This window comes from Sesamum indicum, linkage group LG3 (assembly GCF_026168435.1).
Source record: "Sesamum indicum cultivar Baizhima isolate 11 linkage group LG3, ASM2616843v1, whole genome shotgun sequence".
NCBI lineage: Eukaryota > Viridiplantae > Streptophyta > Magnoliopsida > Lamiales > Pedaliaceae > Sesamum > Sesamum indicum.
In genome coordinates this window covers 3,070,217-3,087,830 of record NC_142659.1, presented here as the reverse complement: position 1 = coordinate 3,087,830, position 17,614 = coordinate 3,070,217, and the positions used below count along the sequence as shown (strand labels likewise).

Genomic DNA, 17,614 nt, shown 5'->3' with positions numbered 1-17,614 from the left:
AAGAAAGATTCAGTCTTTGAAGTCCAAAACTATCCCTTTTACCAGAAAAGTAAATAAAAGAATAATATCACATTCAAATTTATCTTTATTTACTGCAAAACAAATGACTTTTTATGTATTGAAAGGTACAAATGTTAATGCGTGATGGTTCAAGTACCTAAAAGCTATAAAAAAAAAGATAGAGTAGTGTGTGTGAGAGTTTGCAGCCTCTGTCTACATCATTTTCTTGCCAAAGAAAAGAAAAAAAATCAGTTCTTTATATAAATGATGGGAAATGCTAAGAGCTGTGCTCTACTGTAACTGTTACCACTCTTTTTAAGCCGTTTCACTCTTTGTAGATTTGGTGTTGGTGGGTAAGACTCATTTGTTTGCTTCAAATCCAATTGCACAAAAAGCCAATCTTTTTCTTGACCTGGGCTCCCTTTGATTTCCTCAGAACTGCTCAATTTTGTGCTGAACCAACATCCTTTGTTCCATGGTGGTTCTTGAATAAGCTTTGATCTGAAGAAAAACTTGTTCTTTGGGGAGAAGGAGTTGGCAGAGACTGTGAAGATGGGGGAGGAGCCTGAAGTTCTGGATGCTGTGTTGAAGGAAACTGTGGATTTGGTGATGGATCTGATGATTAGAATTAAAGATTTTTTCTTGTTTTGGGTGTGTTTGTTTTGTTGGCTTTAAGTTGTTTGCTGATGCTTCTTCTGCTTTATTGTGGTGTGTTTGTGGTTACAGGAGAACATTCCCATTGAGGAAGTGTTTGAGAATCTGAGATGCACTAGAGAGGGTCTTACAACTGAGGCTGCTCAGGAGAGATTAGCCATTTTTGGACACAACAAACTTGAGGAGAAGAAGGTTTTGATTGTTTAATCAAAATTTTGTTTCTTTGTTTCTCATTCTTTTAGCCCTTTCTGAGTTATAATTCTGATGTCATATGTATGATTCTTCCATTTTTCTGTGTACTTTATGTATTTAATGCTTTTAAAGTAATGTTGTCCTGATGCAGATACTATATCTTTTTTTGGGTCTCAACAAATCTTTTCCCTCTTTCTTTTACCCTTTCTGGGTTGTTTGTGTTTGAGATCCTTTTAGCTCCAACTGAGTTACTATTTTGAACAATTTGATGCTTTTCAAGGGTAAATCTTGACTGCTGATGATTCTTAATGATAAAGCTTGTGTCATTATATGAAATTTGTCACTTTTGGCTTGTCTCAGGAGAGCAAATTCCTCAAGTTTTTGGGGTTTATGTGGAACCCTCTATCATGGGTTATGGAAGCTGCTGCAATCATGGCAATTGCTCTTGCTAATGGAGGAGTAAGTACATAGTTTCACAACTAGATTATTGTAAGCGTGCTTTTTCTGGAGAAGAAATATTGATCCTAAATTTAAATTCTTTTGCAGGGAAAGCCTCCGGATTGGCAGGACTTTGTGGGTATCATCACTTTGCTTGTGATAAACTCAACAATTAGCTTTATCGAGGAGAACAATGCTGGCAATGCAGCAGCTGCTCTCATGGCCCGTCTTGCTCCAAAAGCAAAAGTTTGTTATTGTCCTATGTTGGAGTTCCTGACACACACACACACACACGCACTCATGCATATATGTATATATATTTGTGGTTATTATCTGATCAATGGTGGTTGTATGAAAGGTTCTTAGAGATGGAAGGTGGAGTGAGGAAGAGGCATCCATATTAGTGCCTGGTGATATAATCAGTGTAAAACTAGGAGATATAATTCCTGCTGATGCTCGTTTGCTTGAGGGTGATCCGCTGAAAATTGATCAGGTGCGTACCCCTGTCATTGCTGGCCTTCAGGGTAAGTTCGAATTAGTTTGTTTATTGAAACCATGTTTTGAATTGCAGTCTGCTTTGACGGGCGAGTCGCTTCCTGTGACGAAGGGACCAGGGGATGGTGTCTACTCTGGTTCCACCTGCAAACAGGGAGAGATTGAGGCCATTGTTATTGCCACCGGGGTTCACACTTTCTTTGGGAAGGCCGCACATCTTGTTGATTCAACTAATCAAGTGGGGCACTTCCAAAAGGCAAGTTCTCTAAGTAATTGATATTTTTTCTCAACCCGCTGTATACCTTTCAGAAATATCAAGTTGTTAATTTGATTTTGTTATTGTACTGATTAGGTTTTGACTGCGATCGGAAACTTTTGCATTTGCTCCATTGCTGTGGGGATGATTATCGAGATTATCGTGATGTACCCTATTCAACATAGGGAATATCGTCCTGGGATCGACAATCTTCTTGTGCTTCTCATTGGAGGAATTCCAATTGCCATGCCAACAGTCCTTTCAGTTACAATGGCCATTGGTTCTCATCGATTGGCTCAACAGGTTTGTTTTTTTGTTGTGGTTATGTTGATTAATTGTCTCTTTGGCAATTGCTGTCTGTAATCGGATATTTGTCTATGTATAGGGAGCCATTACAAAGAGAATGACTGCTATAGAGGAGATGGCTGGCATGGATGTGCTTTGCAGTGATAAGACAGGGACTTTGACCCTGAACAAGCTTACTGTTGACAAGAATCTTATTGAGGTCAGTGATGCTCTTATCTGATGATTCTGGTTGCATTACCATACTAAACAGATCGTAACTTTTGTCTTCTATGTCAATTCTTGTGCACAGGTTTTTGCCAAAGGTGTTGATGCAGATACTGTTGTTCTGATGGCAGCTCGAGCCTCTCGAACAGAAAATCAAGATGCCATAGATGCTGCAATAGTCGGGATGTTGGCTGATCCAAAAGAGGTAATATTCACTGATTTTATTTTTTAATATCTAATTATCCAGAATACTTGTCTGAATATTGCAATTTTACTCCCATAATACCACGAACAGGCACGTGCTGGCATTCGAGAAGTACACTTCCTTCCTTTTAACCCTACTGACAAGAGAACTGCGCTGACTTATATAGATGGTGAAGGAAAAATGCACAGGGTCAGCAAAGGTGCACCAGAGCAGGTACAGTCCATCCTTGTTTATATGGTTTTATTGTTTCTTCAACGGTAAAGCTAAATATTGGCTGCAATGTGCCTCTAGATTCTAAACCTTGCACGCAATAAGTCAGAGATAGAGCGAAGGGTTCATGCCGTGATTGACAAGTTTGCCGAACGAGGTTTAAGATCACTTGCAGTGGCATACCAGGTATATTAATTAGCATTATACTTCGCATATCAATCTTCTTATCTTGAATAGGTATATGGACGGGTCCAACCCCTGCTTTTTCCTTGCAGGAAGTTCCAGAGGGAACGAAAGAGAGTGCTGGAGGACCATGGCAGTTTATTGGTCTCATGCCCCTCTTTGATCCACCCAGGCATGACAGTGCAGAAACTATAAGAAGGGCATTAAATCTTGGAGTGAATGTCAAAATGATAACTGGTAATACACATACATGCAACTTTCAAGCAATGACAACATGTTAACTATAAGTTTCCTTGATTATTATGACAATTTTATGCTGAAATCGGCGGTTTCAACAGGGGATCAACTCGCAATAGGAAAGGAAACAGGACGAAGATTAGGAATGGGAACTAACATGTATCCTTCCTCAGCTTTGCTGGGACAGAACAAGGATGAATCAATTGCTGCTCTACCAGTAGATGAGCTGATAGAGAAAGCTGATGGCTTTGCCGGCGTCTTCCCTGGTACCTTTTCATGTCTTCCTGAAGTTGAAGCTTATTGTCCAACTTTGTTTTTGATATCTTACTTGTTCTGACTTAAAAAAACATTCTTCAAATTTAAATTTTATTTATACGTCATCTTGGTTATTGTTCAGAGCACAAATATGAAATAGTAAAGCGTCTGCAAGCTAGGAAACATATATGTGGAATGACTGGTGATGGAGTAAACGATGCGCCTGCTCTGAAGAAGGCTGATATTGGAATTGCTGTTGCTGATGCCACTGATGCAGCTCGCAGTGCTTCTGATATTGTCCTTACAGAACCTGGCCTCAGCGTCATAATTAGCGCTGTCTTAACCAGTCGGGCAATCTTCCAAAGGATGAAAAATTACACGGTACTGTCAATTTTATATGTCCTAATATATTCATTTGAGGCCAAAGTTATCACTTCAGTAGTAAACTAACAGCACCACTCATGGGCACTACTCATTGCCCTGCATATAAGATGCAAGAACTCATCAATGTCCCCAACTTTTGCAGATTTATGCTGTTTCCATTACAATTCGTATTGTGGTGAGTTGCTTTTTCCTCTTCTGTTGGTTTTAATTCCTTACATTTAGTTTGTAAATCTTAAGACTGTAGCTTGATGTGTTCCACTTTTTTCCCCATGTATCAGCTTGGCTTCATGTTGTTAGCCCTGATATGGAAGTTTGACTTTCCACCTTTTATGGTGCTTATCATTGCAATTCTCAATGATGGTTAGCTCTCTCTCTCTCTCTCTCTCTCTCTCTCCCCCTCTCTCTCTCTTCCCAATCCCACTGCAGAAAAGAGGTCTATTTGGAGCAAGAAATATCTTTATATGCATTTCTCGTTCTGAGGCATACTTAAAAGTTTTGTACTAAGTTAACCATAAGCACGAAAGAGTTGGCTTTTTCTGAAGATTATATAAACCTTTGCATCAGTATGTCCAGTGTGGGGGTTTCTGGTCCTGTTTGCACCTCCAAATGACTATCTGAATTTCCTTGGTGCATTCAACTAATCATGCAATAGTTCTGTGTTGCTACATGTATTGTTTCTCTTCATAATTTTCTTGCCACTCTTACAATAAAGGTACCATCATGACCATATCGAAAGATAGAGTGAAACCATCTCCCCTGCCGGATAGCTGGAAGCTTGCTGAGATTTTTGCAACTGGAGTCATTCTTGGTGGTTACTTGGCAATGATGACAGTCATATTCTTCTGGGCAGCATATAAGACAGATTTCTTTCCGGTAAGCTAATCTTGCCAGTCTAGGTGTTTCTAATACTCTTGACGATAAATGTCTCTCGATTTGAGTTTCATCCATTCCTTTTGCTACTGGACTATGCAATGATGCCAAGCTGCAAATTTTTGTGAAGCCAAATGGAGCAGAGTCTTTGTTTTTACTTAAACTCAGACCTGTATCTCAACGTTGCAGTATTTTTGCCCTGAAGGATAATCGAGCTAATAGCCTAATAATAGATCTCAACTTGACTCATATGGGTATAGTGTTTTCGGATTTCTCCTTAATTCATACAAAAACCTTTGACTTGAGATTGTTTGTTTTGTCTGTTCCTGTCAACGCCTCCCCATCACAACCTTCACACTGCACCCTTCCAACACACACACACACACAAATACACACGAAACAGAAATTTTTGATTGTTACTAATTTATACAACCTTTTGCTTCTAAAACTGCCAGCGAGTATTTGGGGTGGCAACCCTTGAGAAGACTGCCCATGATGACTTTAGAAAGCTTGCTTCAGCAATATATCTTCAAGTGAGCACAATCAGTCAGGCTCTAATATTCGTCACAAGATCCCGAAGCTGGTCGTATGTTGAGCGTCCTGGTTTGTTGCTAGTAGCAGCATTTTTCGTTGCCCAACTGGTTAGCCCAAAACTTGCCCACCACTGTAACTGGATTTTCCATTTTAAGTAAATTTTGATCTCTGATACTTTGTCGAAACAGGTTGCTACTTTGATTGCGGTATATGCAAATTGGAGCTTTGCAGCAATAGAAGGAATTGGTTGGGGCTGGGCTGGGGTGATTTGGCTTTACAATATCATTTTCTACATTCCGCTCGATATAATTAAATTCTTGATCCGCTATGCTCTTAGTGGAAGGGCTTGGGATCTTGTTCTTGAGCAAAGGGTAAGTAAAATGCGATCCATGTATGAATTTCTCTTCAGCTCTTTATTCTTGATTTCATTTCTCCCTTTTTTCCCCCTTCAATGGAGTTCGTTTTGTGCAGATTGCTTTCACCAGGAAAAAGGATTTTGGAAAAGAGCAGCGCGAGCTCAAATGGGCACACGCACAAAGGACACTTCATGGGCTGCAAGTACCTGATACCAAATTGTTTAACGAGACTAACAATTTCTCCGAACTCAATCAGTTGGCTGAGGAAGCAAAACGGAGAGCTGAAATTGCTCGGTAAAGATGGTTTTTCTCTCCTTTTACTTTGAAGTTCTACCAGCATGAGTGGGGGTTGAGTACTTGAAACCATGGTCGCGCATGAATCTAGAAGCTTTTATACTTGCCGCAATATGCTATATTGTTCATTTTGGGACAATTACACTAACAGTCCTTGAAATTTACGCTAAGAAAAGGAGTTTCTACATTTTGAATAAAATCACATTCCATATGCAGTTATATTTTACATTACCAATTCTCTCTTGAAAACAAGATGGTCATGAGAGAATATGTTGTGTAAAGCATGACTGCATTGGGTGTCGGTATAATTTTCAATTCTCAACATTCTGACGTTTCTGATGCCTTGTGTGAAATGGCCTTGCTGTTATACGCAGGTTAAGGGAGCTGCATACGCTGAAAGGACACGTCGAATCGGTGGTGAGGCTGAAGGGTCTTGATATAGATACAATTCAGCAAGCATACACTGTATGAGACTATAACCTACAACTGATGCGTGCGTATTTAACTAGAGCTGGGACTTGAGGTATGATCGCCGTTTAGTTGCGTTTGGACTAGACAAAGCAGCTCAGATCGACTATGCACTTGCATCTGTTGAAGCGTAATTTTATACTTATCATGCCTTCTTTGCCTATCAAGGTTTTTCTTTGTAACTTCCAGTCTACATTTGGGATATATCGGTTATTATGTTAGAAATCGATGTTTATATAGAACATGAAAGACCTTTTTCATGTTGCGCATATCTGTTCTGTTCTCTGAACCTGTTTGAGGCAGTGATATAACAGTGATTGCTGCCATTTTGTGTACATGGAATAACAAAGTAGGAGATGTTCCTTCATTCCATCCTTTAATTTTCTCTCAATTCTTCCATTTTTCCTTCCCCGTCCTGAGTACGACTGTAGATGAATCTAGTCGAGTCGAACACATTGTCTAAACTTGTTAACTTCTATCAAGTGTCAAAGAATATGTTTGAGCTTGGTTTGATTATAAAGCAAATCAACTCGAACGAGCTTTAATCGTACTGAGCACTGAGACGATCCCTATAGTCGAGTTTCCACACTTACCGAGCGAAAAATTCTGTCAAGCTCGATTTGTTAAGTTTAACAAACTAAGCTGAAACAAGCTAAAACGTCTTCCATGAAACAAGTGTGGAATCCAGGAAGATGCAGAAACTTGAATCTGAGTGACGTGAATTAGGCAGGAGGCCCAGGAGACGTTAGCAAAAACAGAGGGCTGAAGGCTGTTGTGATATGGGAAGGTGAGCCTTTTAAGTAGCGAAGGATGTGCATAGCAGCATCCCAATGTGAGGTCCGAGGACGCTGGAGGAACAGGCTTAGTTGCTGGACCGTGAAAGAGACATCCGGCCGAGTGAAACCTAAGTAGAATAGGTGCCCAACCAAGCGCCTATAAACTCCAGGATCAACCAAGAGAGCACCGGAATTAGAAGATAATTTCATACCCGGGGGAAAAGGGAGTAGAGGTCTCCCTAGCATCGAGCATGTGGACGTGTTGAAGAATATCAAGAAGATACTTCTGTTGAGTCACCAAGAAACCATGATCAGAGCGAGCCGACTCTAAATCCAGAAAATACTTGGCATGGCCCAAGTCTTTTATAATAAACAGAGCATCTACATGAGACTTGACAGCCTCGAGTTCAGCCTTTGAGTCCCCAGTCAACAAAATATGATCGACGTAAACCAAAAAGGCAATGAAACTAGGGTGGCAGACGAAGCTCGCGAGCCAGCTTGATTTTGAGCTTGACTCGAGCGAGCTAGAGCTCATCGTTGTTCACTAGCTTGCTGGCTTTATTTTTAAAATTTTTATATAATTAATTTCATATTCAATACTTTATTAATTTATACTTAAAAATTTGACCATATATTATAATTATTAATCAATATTATACATTTTATTTTGAATAATAATAAATTATGCTATTTTTATTTTATACATTTAATTTTTATACACAAACAAACTTAATCAACAACTTAGTAAATTATAATAATTTTTATAAAATAATTATTTAGTATGACACACATAAATTTTATTTATATTTTAATATATATTTGCATTGTCTTATACTTTTTCAAATTGACAAGTATTCACTTATGATTTTTTATATTTATTTCTGAATTTTATATTTATATCAAGATACATAGTATGCATTATGCAATCTACTTTATTACTTATAAATATATATCAAAATTTAGTGATTTCTATGAATTAATCTAAAGATAATCCAAGAGAAGTAAACAGGGTGTGAAAAGAGTTGTTTACGAACTCTATTCCATAATCAGTCCTGATTTTTCTGACTCTGGAACTAAACTATGTGTTGATCAACGTAAAGAAAGTTTCTAAAATATGACATACTTGAGTTTTATATTTGAGTAAAAATGTCCAGGTAGCTCGAGTATAATCATCTATAATCGTAATGAAGTAATTACACTTACTAAGAGTAGGAGTTTTGTATGGTCCCCAAAGATTCAGATGTATGAATTCAAAGGCACATGTAAATATTGCTAGGAGTGCAAGACATGAGTGTTTGCTTCGCCAAAGGACGAACCATACACTCATCAATAGCATTAGAACAATGCAATACAAGAATGTGTTTAAGAACCGACAAAGAAGGATGCCCAAGTCGCTTATGCCATAAAAGGCATTCTTACAAGAAGATGAAAGAAGACATGTATTTAAAGGCTTTGAGCTATATGTAGCAATGGTAGTCAGATGGAAGGAAGACTGGTCCAACTCATAGAGATTCTTGTGTAGCTTGCCTACTGATATTATCTTCTCAGTCCCCAGGTCCTGAAAGAGAAAATATGTGAGATGAAACAACAAGCTTAGACACACCTAAAAGGTTGAACTTGAAACTTGGCACATATAGGACATCTGTAAGTGTAAGGGTATCATACAGAGGTAATTTTCCTATATGGGTGACAGACTGTGTATTTCCATCAGGAAGGTGAACTTGGGTGGTTTGTGAGGAAGGGGATAAATGTTTGAGATAATGACGGGAAGCACACATATGGTTAGTAGCACCTGTGTCGACTATCGAAGAGCTCAGAAAATTATCAGTTAAACTTGCAAGAGCACAGTGTTTACCTGCAAAATTGTCTGACTGTGCAAAGTTCACTTGAAGAGGTTCCTCCTCTACATACGTATGTTGACCATCAGCTTGTTCAACTATTGCATTAACATTTCCTTAGTATTTGCCTTATGATTTTGATCCTTTTTGCCCTCTGTTTTGACATTATATCCTCTCACAATGCCTCATTCCCTCTTCTTTTTCTCTATCAATTCCTTATACCATTCAGGAGCCCCATGAAGTTTGAAGCACATTTCTCTTGTGTGACCTGATTTATCACAATTATCACAGTGTTGTCCTCTCTTGTCTATGTATCCCTTGTGTTGGCTGCCTCCTTTTGACGTGTAGTCTCTCTTTCCCCTGCGTGAACGCTGCAGTGCAACGTGCAACATTATCGACACATTCTGTTCCCTCCATGTTAACTTCCCTCTGTTTCTCAACTCTCAACATCATAGAATACGCCGTGTTAGCTGTAGGGATTGGGTCCATCACTAGTAATTGATCTCGCATATGACCAAAGCTCTGACTTAAACCTATAAGAAACATTATTAACCTGGTAAAAACAGCTTGGTTTGCGATGGCTTCAGAGACTACACAAGTACAGCCTCCACAAGTACATTGTGGTGTAGGAGATAATACATCTAATTCATCCCATACTGTGCGCAATCGCGAGAAATATTCCACCACCGACATGTTTTCTTGCGCAAGCGAGGCGATTTCTTGTTGTAATTGATACAACATTGGGCCATTACACTCTCCGTATCATTCTTCCAAATATAACCACAAAGTCCTAGCTGACTTCGCATGCATGAATCCACTAACTATCTCATTCGATATACAATTTAAAATCCACGTTGTGACCATACTATCAACGCGGATCCATTGTTTCAATATGCATCAGTTGCATTTGGTTTCAAGGTTACGCCGTTGATAAATCCTAATTTCATCTTGGCACGCAGCGCTTGTTTAATAACATAGCTCCAACTAAGGTAGTTGTGCTTCGTTAGGAGTGTACTTACGAGAATCATACCAGGGTGATCTGAACTGTGCAACTGCAAGGCTTCTGGCATCTGTTGTCTATTTTTATTGCTTTCCTCTGTCCTCATCGGCATCGACCTGCGACTACTTTCTGCTACATCCGCCATTATAGCTGCTATCTAGATTTACGGATACACTGTTTGTAGTGTATCTCCTTAACGGCCCCGGTATGCAGAGAGCTTCAAATGAAGGCTCTGATACCACACAGAAACTTAGCTTCCTGCTGAAAGTCTGCTGAATTCATTAGAGAGAGGAGGCTGGGAGAATTCATAAACTCTGATTTTGTATTGAAAATCAAGTGAGTAAAAATGTACAGAGGACGAGTTTATAGCTCACCTAAAACATAAACGCCTTCTAACTAATTCAACTATTTGCCAACAAGACAAAACGTAAAACTAGTTAAAGTGTGCAACTTCTACATAAATATTTACAAAGCTGTTAAACGGTCATCGTATGCGCCGTTCTTCTACAAGTATCGACTACTTTAAATCGTTTTTCAGCCTATATAGCTTATGCTTTTTCAGGGAAATGTATCAGCCATTACCAAAACTCCAAAATGTTCTTCAGCTAACAACAAAGATTGAGTACGGCATTACCAAAGATCAATACAAATACACTTCTCTCTTCATAAATCTAAAACTAGTTACGTGCCTCCTCTCTCCTGTTTCTTGATTGTTAAAGTAAAACCACTTGAAATAACAAATTCTTGCCTTCAGACATCTAATGAACTCCCACTAATCTTGCTTCTGTTGGAAGACAACTTCCTTCATGTTTGTTGATTGTCTGAAACTACCATAAGGCCCTATTCATTGACATGCCTAGTCAAGCAGTGTGTTCGTCGAGTTTCTTCGCCTCCATTTCCATTCCAGTGCTGGTCTCTCCAGTTCCTTTGTACCTATACCAACTAGCACACAGAAGGAAATACCCAAAATTTAAGGCACACAGTGCTGCAACCAGGTAATAGAAGTTATCCAACCTCCCTTTGTTTAGATCCTCCGGCAGCCAGTCCCCTGTTGAGCTACCCTCCGTCATCCGATGCACCACTGAGATCAAGAAACTGTACGCGTAATTCGAAACAGCACTGCCACAGAAGAAAAACGCCCCGGCAATGCTCCTCATGTTCTCCGGGAACTGCTTATAGTAAAACTCGATTTGGCCAATGGCGTTGAACGCCTCCGCCAGGCCTCCGAGCGCCAGCTGAGGAACCAGCCACATTGCTGACATGGGAGAAACTGCGCTGCCCCGTCTGAGGGCAGACATTCTTCTCCGTTCTTCCACAAACGCCCCAACGAGCGACTCTACGATCGTTATGAACAGGCCTATCCCGATCCTTTGCAAAACTGTGATGCCCTCACCTTTCTTGATTCTTCTCATGAATGGGACGACGAGCCTGTCGTATACCGGCACCCAGAGGGTGAGGCTGAGCATGGCAAAGATGACGTAGGAGGCGGCCGGAATCTGGAATCCGGTGTTCCCGAGACGCCTGTCAGACTGAAGTGCCTGGAAAACTACGTACTGTTGTTGTGCTCCAATGTGGTAGAGAATGGCTGTGAGTGAAACTGGAATGACTCGGATTACACACTTTGCTTCTTCCACTTGCTGCATGCTGCAGAGATTCCAGGGGTTAGCTGCATATCCATCTGCTTTGATCTCGTCTTCTGGAGTTATGATTGCTGCTTTGTCAAGAAAGCTGTGGACAGACAAGACAAGATCAATTCATTGCATGAAATCATACCTTAGTTTTAGTCTAAATCTCCCGTCAGGATATCCCCTTAGTTGCAAATACTTCCTTACTATTTGAATAATTACAAATATCCTTCTAAAATTAACGATCGTCTAACAAATATTTCCTACAATCGATTGTCACCAGGGATATTTGTGAGACGACCGTTAATTCTACTAAAGAATTTGTAAGTTTTTAAACAAATTTAGTATACTAAATTCATCGTTATATAATTTTAAATTCTTTTAATTTCGAATACATCAATCCAAACACAACAAATAATGATCGCTAATTTCCTCATCAAAATCTACCACCCATCCATGAATCTTGGATGCACACATACATAACGATGATGTCATAACATAGTATTGGATCGAGGATGACATCCTAGTATTAATTAGACATCATGATGATCTACTATATATTTATTTATTAATGGTTGGTGGTTTAATAGGTGTAAGCAATATGAATTAATGGTGGGCTCCTATCAATACAAGAGTGTGCATGTTTTTTCTTTTGTTAAGTGAAAGCAAATAAAATATTATTATTTTAAATAAATTAATTACGATCATCAATATTAAATACCAAAATTTACTAACAACCGACAACTATATCAATCATATATCAATAAATCTAATTATCAATATTCGATAACTATGTTTAATCAACACCTATTATTAAAGTAAGCTAACATTTCCTAAGTTTGATGGGCTCCAAACTTATGACCTTACGATTATGGGGTTTCAACTTTGTTAATGAAATTAGGGATCATCGACCCATCATCACTTAAAATTTAGGTAAAATTGCATTTTTGATCCTATAACTCTAGATTGTTAGCACTTTTGGTCCCCCAACTTGCTTCATTTACACAATTAGTCCTTTTTTAAGGAATTTAATTCTGAGCATTTCACGTTTGGTCCTTTTTTTTTTCTTCTTCTTAATTTAGTCCTGTATTGACAATTTTGATCCCCTTCACACTGTAATAGATTTTATTGTTGGTCTTGTAACTATGAGTTGTTAGGATCAAAATTGTCAATACAGGACTAAATTTGTAAAAAAATGACCAAATATGAAATATTCAGGACTAAATTCGTCAAAAAAAAATTAAATGTATAAATAAAATAAATTATATGACCAAAAATACTAATAATCTAAAGTTACAAGACCAAAAATATAATTTTACCTAAAATTTAAGAACACCCTCATGTCGTATATATCTTTGTAATTAAGAGAAAGGTTATTAAGTGAAATGAATAGATATATATTTTAATTCGAAAAATAATAATTATCTTGTATTTACATTTCAAAGTCAACAATAATAATGCATAAATATATTGTATTTTAACGATGGAAAAACCCTACTCTTTGATGATGGAGCTTTTTTTTTTCCCCAAACACCACCTAATAAAATAATTTAATTAGAGAATAGAAAAGGGTGATTGTATGTACGAATAGTCCACACTCTCAAAAGATAGTATGGCTGGCTGTGTTATAAATAGGGAACTGTTTGGCCCATTTTTGAACATTACAACCGTCTAAGTTTCTAACATTCCCATATATATGCTTGGTGAATTTAATAATTATTTTTTGGGTTAATTAAATTTTAACACTCGAATTACGATTTTTTTTACACTTTAGTATTTATATATATATATATATTGTCAACTTACCATCTCAATTTTACAAAATTTGCACTTTGCTATTTATAATTATTTTCTACCAAATTTTTTTATTGAAAAAACATTATATGCAGTGTATATGTGATATTTAAGGATTATGTAATATGATATATATTTTTACATATGCACAACATATGATACTTTTTTGGTAGAAAAATCAACAAAAATAGGTATATATGGCAAAATGCAAATTTCACAAAGTTAAAATGATAAGTTGACACAAAAAAATATTTAAATACCTAAGTATAAAAATGAACATAATTCAAATGGCAAAATATAACTTACCCTTATTTTTTTGACATGATATTAATATTAAATGATTGTCCTCTCTAATCATTTAAACTTATAGATAAAATGATCGTTTAATATGGTATTAGAGTCAGACCAAATAAAAGTTCTGGGTTCTATTCATATTGCTATTAATTTATAATAAAAAGATTTTATGTGCAGGGTTTGAATGTGAGGTCGGGGGAGGGGCGTTAACTTCTTGTTCGATTTGCACATGTGGTGGTGTATTAAATTATTAACAATTTAAGCTATTAGATGGGATGAGCGTATTAAAATATTAATATTAAATATTTTTTTAATTCAAAATTTAATTTTTTAAAAATTAAAAAAATATTTAATTAGTTTTGGATCAAAGTTGAATTCGAGCAAGAATTTTACGAGGAACTAACCGTGTTAACACGATTATATCATCCGTCAATTTCATGTCAACTTAGCATCAAGAGTCTTACACTATAAAAGTAAGTATTGAAATAAAAAGCGTGCTTTCGTTGTCAAAGGTTGTCTTGTTCATAGCGGTAGACACAGTCTGAAGTTGTCTTCAAAGAAATCTACCAAATCTTACATTCGTTTTGATCACTTCATCTTTTTAACCCCAACCACATTGTCTTTTTCTAAGCAACAAATTGTGATCATAATAACCTTATTTTCAGCCTGTTATGCATTTTCTACAACGAGCTACACTGTAATTTCGGTTTTGTAATTTAGATTATTTCGCGTTTTTATCTTTTAATTTTCTGCGATAGCATTCTGGTTTTGCATGATTTTTTTAATTTTCGCGATTCCAATTCTTATTTCTATCGGAGTTCAGCCTTCTCACTGGTGGAGTGAACTATGCAGAAAAAAGAAAAAGGATTGAAATCCCAAAAATTCGAAAAATATAGGACAAAAATGGGGAAAAGTATTATTTTAGTCTGCTAAGTATGCCTAATTTTAATTTTAGTCTGATAACTATGTCTATTTTTGTTTGGGTCCAGTAACTTATGAAATTGCTTACTTTTAGTCCTTTGGCAGATTTTAGGACAATTTTATCCCTATACAACATTTGAAAGGCAATTTTAGTCCATATGCACTCATAGGGGTAAAATTGTCCGAAAATATGCCAGGGGGACTAAAAGTAAGCAATTTCGTAAGTTACTGGACCTAAACAAAAATGGACATAGTTATTGGACTAAAATTAAAATTAGGCTTACGTACCGGACTAAAATAATACTTTTCCCGACAAAAATGCTATCCTAAAAAGTTGAAGGACAAAAATGCCAAACGACGTAAGTTATAGAAGAAGAAATGCATTTAATCCTTCTACTACCTACGCTTTTTTTACAAGGTTATTGGAAAAATACAAGCAACCCCTTATGATATTACAAATGAACAAATTATTCCCCTATAAAAAAAAAATAATTTATCTCCCTATATTTTTTTAAAATATAGCAGTTTATCCCCTGTATTTTAAAATGAAGTAATTTAACTCCTATTTAAGGAGGTAAATTAATTTATTTTAAAAAATACAAGAAAAGTTACTATTATTTTTTATCATAAAGAGTAATTTATTTATATGTAATATCACAAGACATAAATTGCATTAAACTTAAAGGTTAGTTATTACCTGAATTGGTCAGTGTAAGGCAGCTTAGAGTTGATGGAGTTAGGTGGAGTATGATTGAAGAGATTGATCCATGGCTGCTCAGGCAACTCCAACTTCCTCTTCTTGAAAGCAACCGTCGCAACCTGGACCAGACTAGTTATCGGACTCCCCTCTGGCTTTACTTTTACGTACAATCTTGTCCCGACAAAGTACAAGAGACATGAGAGGAACATGAAGATTGTCGGAAGGGCTAACCCTATTGACCAGCTCACATTCGACTGCACATAGACGATCAGCGTCAACGACACGATCTCAGCGAACGTGACAGTGAAATAGTACCAGTTGAAGAAGCTGTTGATCCCACGCTTCCCGGACTCTGTGTTGGGATTGAACTGATCAGCCCCAAAAGCCAAGTTGCATGGCCTTATGCCACCGGCCCCGACTACCATTAGGCCGAAGCCCAAGAGTAAGAAGGCCATTTGGCCGGCATCTGGCCCGATGCATCGGTTGTCGCCAAGCTCGCAGTGGGGTGGATGCAAGTTCTTGAATACTGCTGTTAGATTCACCACCAGCAAGCCCTACAACATATGAGAAAAAAGTTGATTAAGATATATTTTCTTTTTCTGGACAAGAGTTTATTAAGATCTTGAGTATGATGTTATCGGCCTAATTGATCGATAGGTTCTAAAACGTGTGCAGAAGAATAAACAATCAGCCATCAACTACAATTAATGAAGACAAACATCCCACATTGATTGTAAATGAGATACTTGAATGGCTTATAAGCTCCAAACGACTTCTATCTCCAGTGAGGAGTCTTTTTCAGTACGAAATTATGAGGTTCATATAAAGTCAAAACAATCAATACTTTGTAAAATCAGACCATTAATCGAGTTGCAAGTCGCATCAATTATACTAACCACGTAGGCTAGTGTACAATATAGTTACAACAACAAAAATTAAAAAAAAATAAAAAATAATGATGTAATTGAATTATTTTCTTAAAAGATGCTATAGACTAAATTACCTATATGTAATCGGAGACATTTTTATACAAAAGACAAAATATGAAAAACAATTTTCTAAAATATAAAGTCGAAAATCATATGTATGCAGTAGACGTGTTTGTAAAAATGAATTGTAACTCAAAATAAAATATTTCTATTTATAGCCGACAAAATTTAAATGCTCTGGAATTAAAAATAAAAATTTAATTTCTTGGGATGCATATAATTAATGAAATTCATTAATTTTTGTAGTGTGTATATATATTTTAAATTATAATGCACATAGAGACGGCGTAACATAACAGCTAGTATATACAAATAAAGAAGCGATTGAGGCGAATCCGAGAGTGTTGTAACGGCCACAGTGGGTGTCCGAGATGTAAGCTCCAACCAAAGTTGCAATGTTGGTGGTGCCATTGAAGACATTAAGAAGCGTTGTTGCGGAAATGCGTTTCATGTTGAAAACTGTGGTCAGGTACACCTGCAGGTTGGACAAAGTGCCGATGGCTCCAAGCTTCTCAAACGTCTCATTTCCTATCATCATCACAAAAATAAATAAATAAAATCAAGAATTTAAGGAATATATATATATATATATATATATATAAACTAGGAATTTAAATGGAACAATTATTTATTATAATTATTTGGCCTTAATGCAATTTACCCTTTAGATATTGCAAACGAACAAATTACTTCTATGAGAAAAAAAAAATAGCAGATTTAGACCTTGTGCTGTTTAGAAATAAAGCAATTTACCTCCCTAAATTGCTTTATTTTAAAAAATATAAAAGGTAAATTACTGCATTATAAAAAATAAAGAGAGATAAATTGATATGTTCTTTTTTTTTTATAGAAAAATAATTTGTTCGTTTGCAATATCATAAAAATTACTTGCATTTTTCAAAATGGGAATTGTTTGTTCTCACCAATGATGAAAGGCATGACCTTGAGCCCTCTGTAGTTGATCTGATCATCATCATCGTTTGCTGCAGATGCTGTTTTTTCCATCTCCATTTCCATGATTTCTGTCTCATGACGATTCTTGTCCATCTCTGTCTCTCTCACACAGACAACACGCACTTCCACCTACTTTTGCTGCTCTGAAACACACACTTCACACACTAGCTATATGAAATGGT

General features: G+C 36.9%; 2 protein-coding genes across 2 annotated transcripts; one reads left to right on the top strand and one right to left on the bottom strand.

Annotated features, from left to right (window-relative positions):
• The first annotated feature begins 193 nt into the window (after positions 1–193).
• LOC105157115 (plasma membrane ATPase 3) lies at positions 194–6,908 on the top strand. The gene is made up of 21 exons (XM_011073415.3): positions 194–606; positions 727–846; positions 1,207–1,305; positions 1,393–1,530; positions 1,643–1,777; positions 1,856–2,035; positions 2,132–2,338; positions 2,421–2,540; positions 2,631–2,750; positions 2,841–2,963; positions 3,042–3,146; positions 3,236–3,380; positions 3,482–3,646; positions 3,778–4,016; positions 4,162–4,194; positions 4,298–4,379; positions 4,732–4,892; positions 5,345–5,530; positions 5,612–5,794; positions 5,895–6,073; positions 6,448–6,908. The coding sequence occupies exons 1-21, from the start codon at positions 553–555 to the stop codon at positions 6,542–6,544; spliced, it is 2,871 nt and encodes a 956-aa protein (XP_011071717.2). The 5' UTR covers positions 194–552; the 3' UTR covers positions 6,545–6,908.
• A 3,551-nt stretch (positions 6,909–10,459) lies between these two features.
• Positions 10,460–17,614, bottom strand: LOC105157114 (protein NRT1/ PTR FAMILY 2.11). The gene is made up of 4 exons (XM_020692332.2): positions 17,402–17,614; positions 16,789–17,006; positions 15,487–16,043; positions 10,460–11,883 (listed from the first exon to the last, which is right to left on the bottom strand). The coding sequence occupies exons 1-4, from the start codon at positions 17,523–17,525 to the stop codon at positions 11,016–11,018; spliced, it is 1,767 nt and encodes a 588-aa protein (XP_020547991.2). The 5' UTR covers positions 17,526–17,614; the 3' UTR covers positions 10,460–11,015.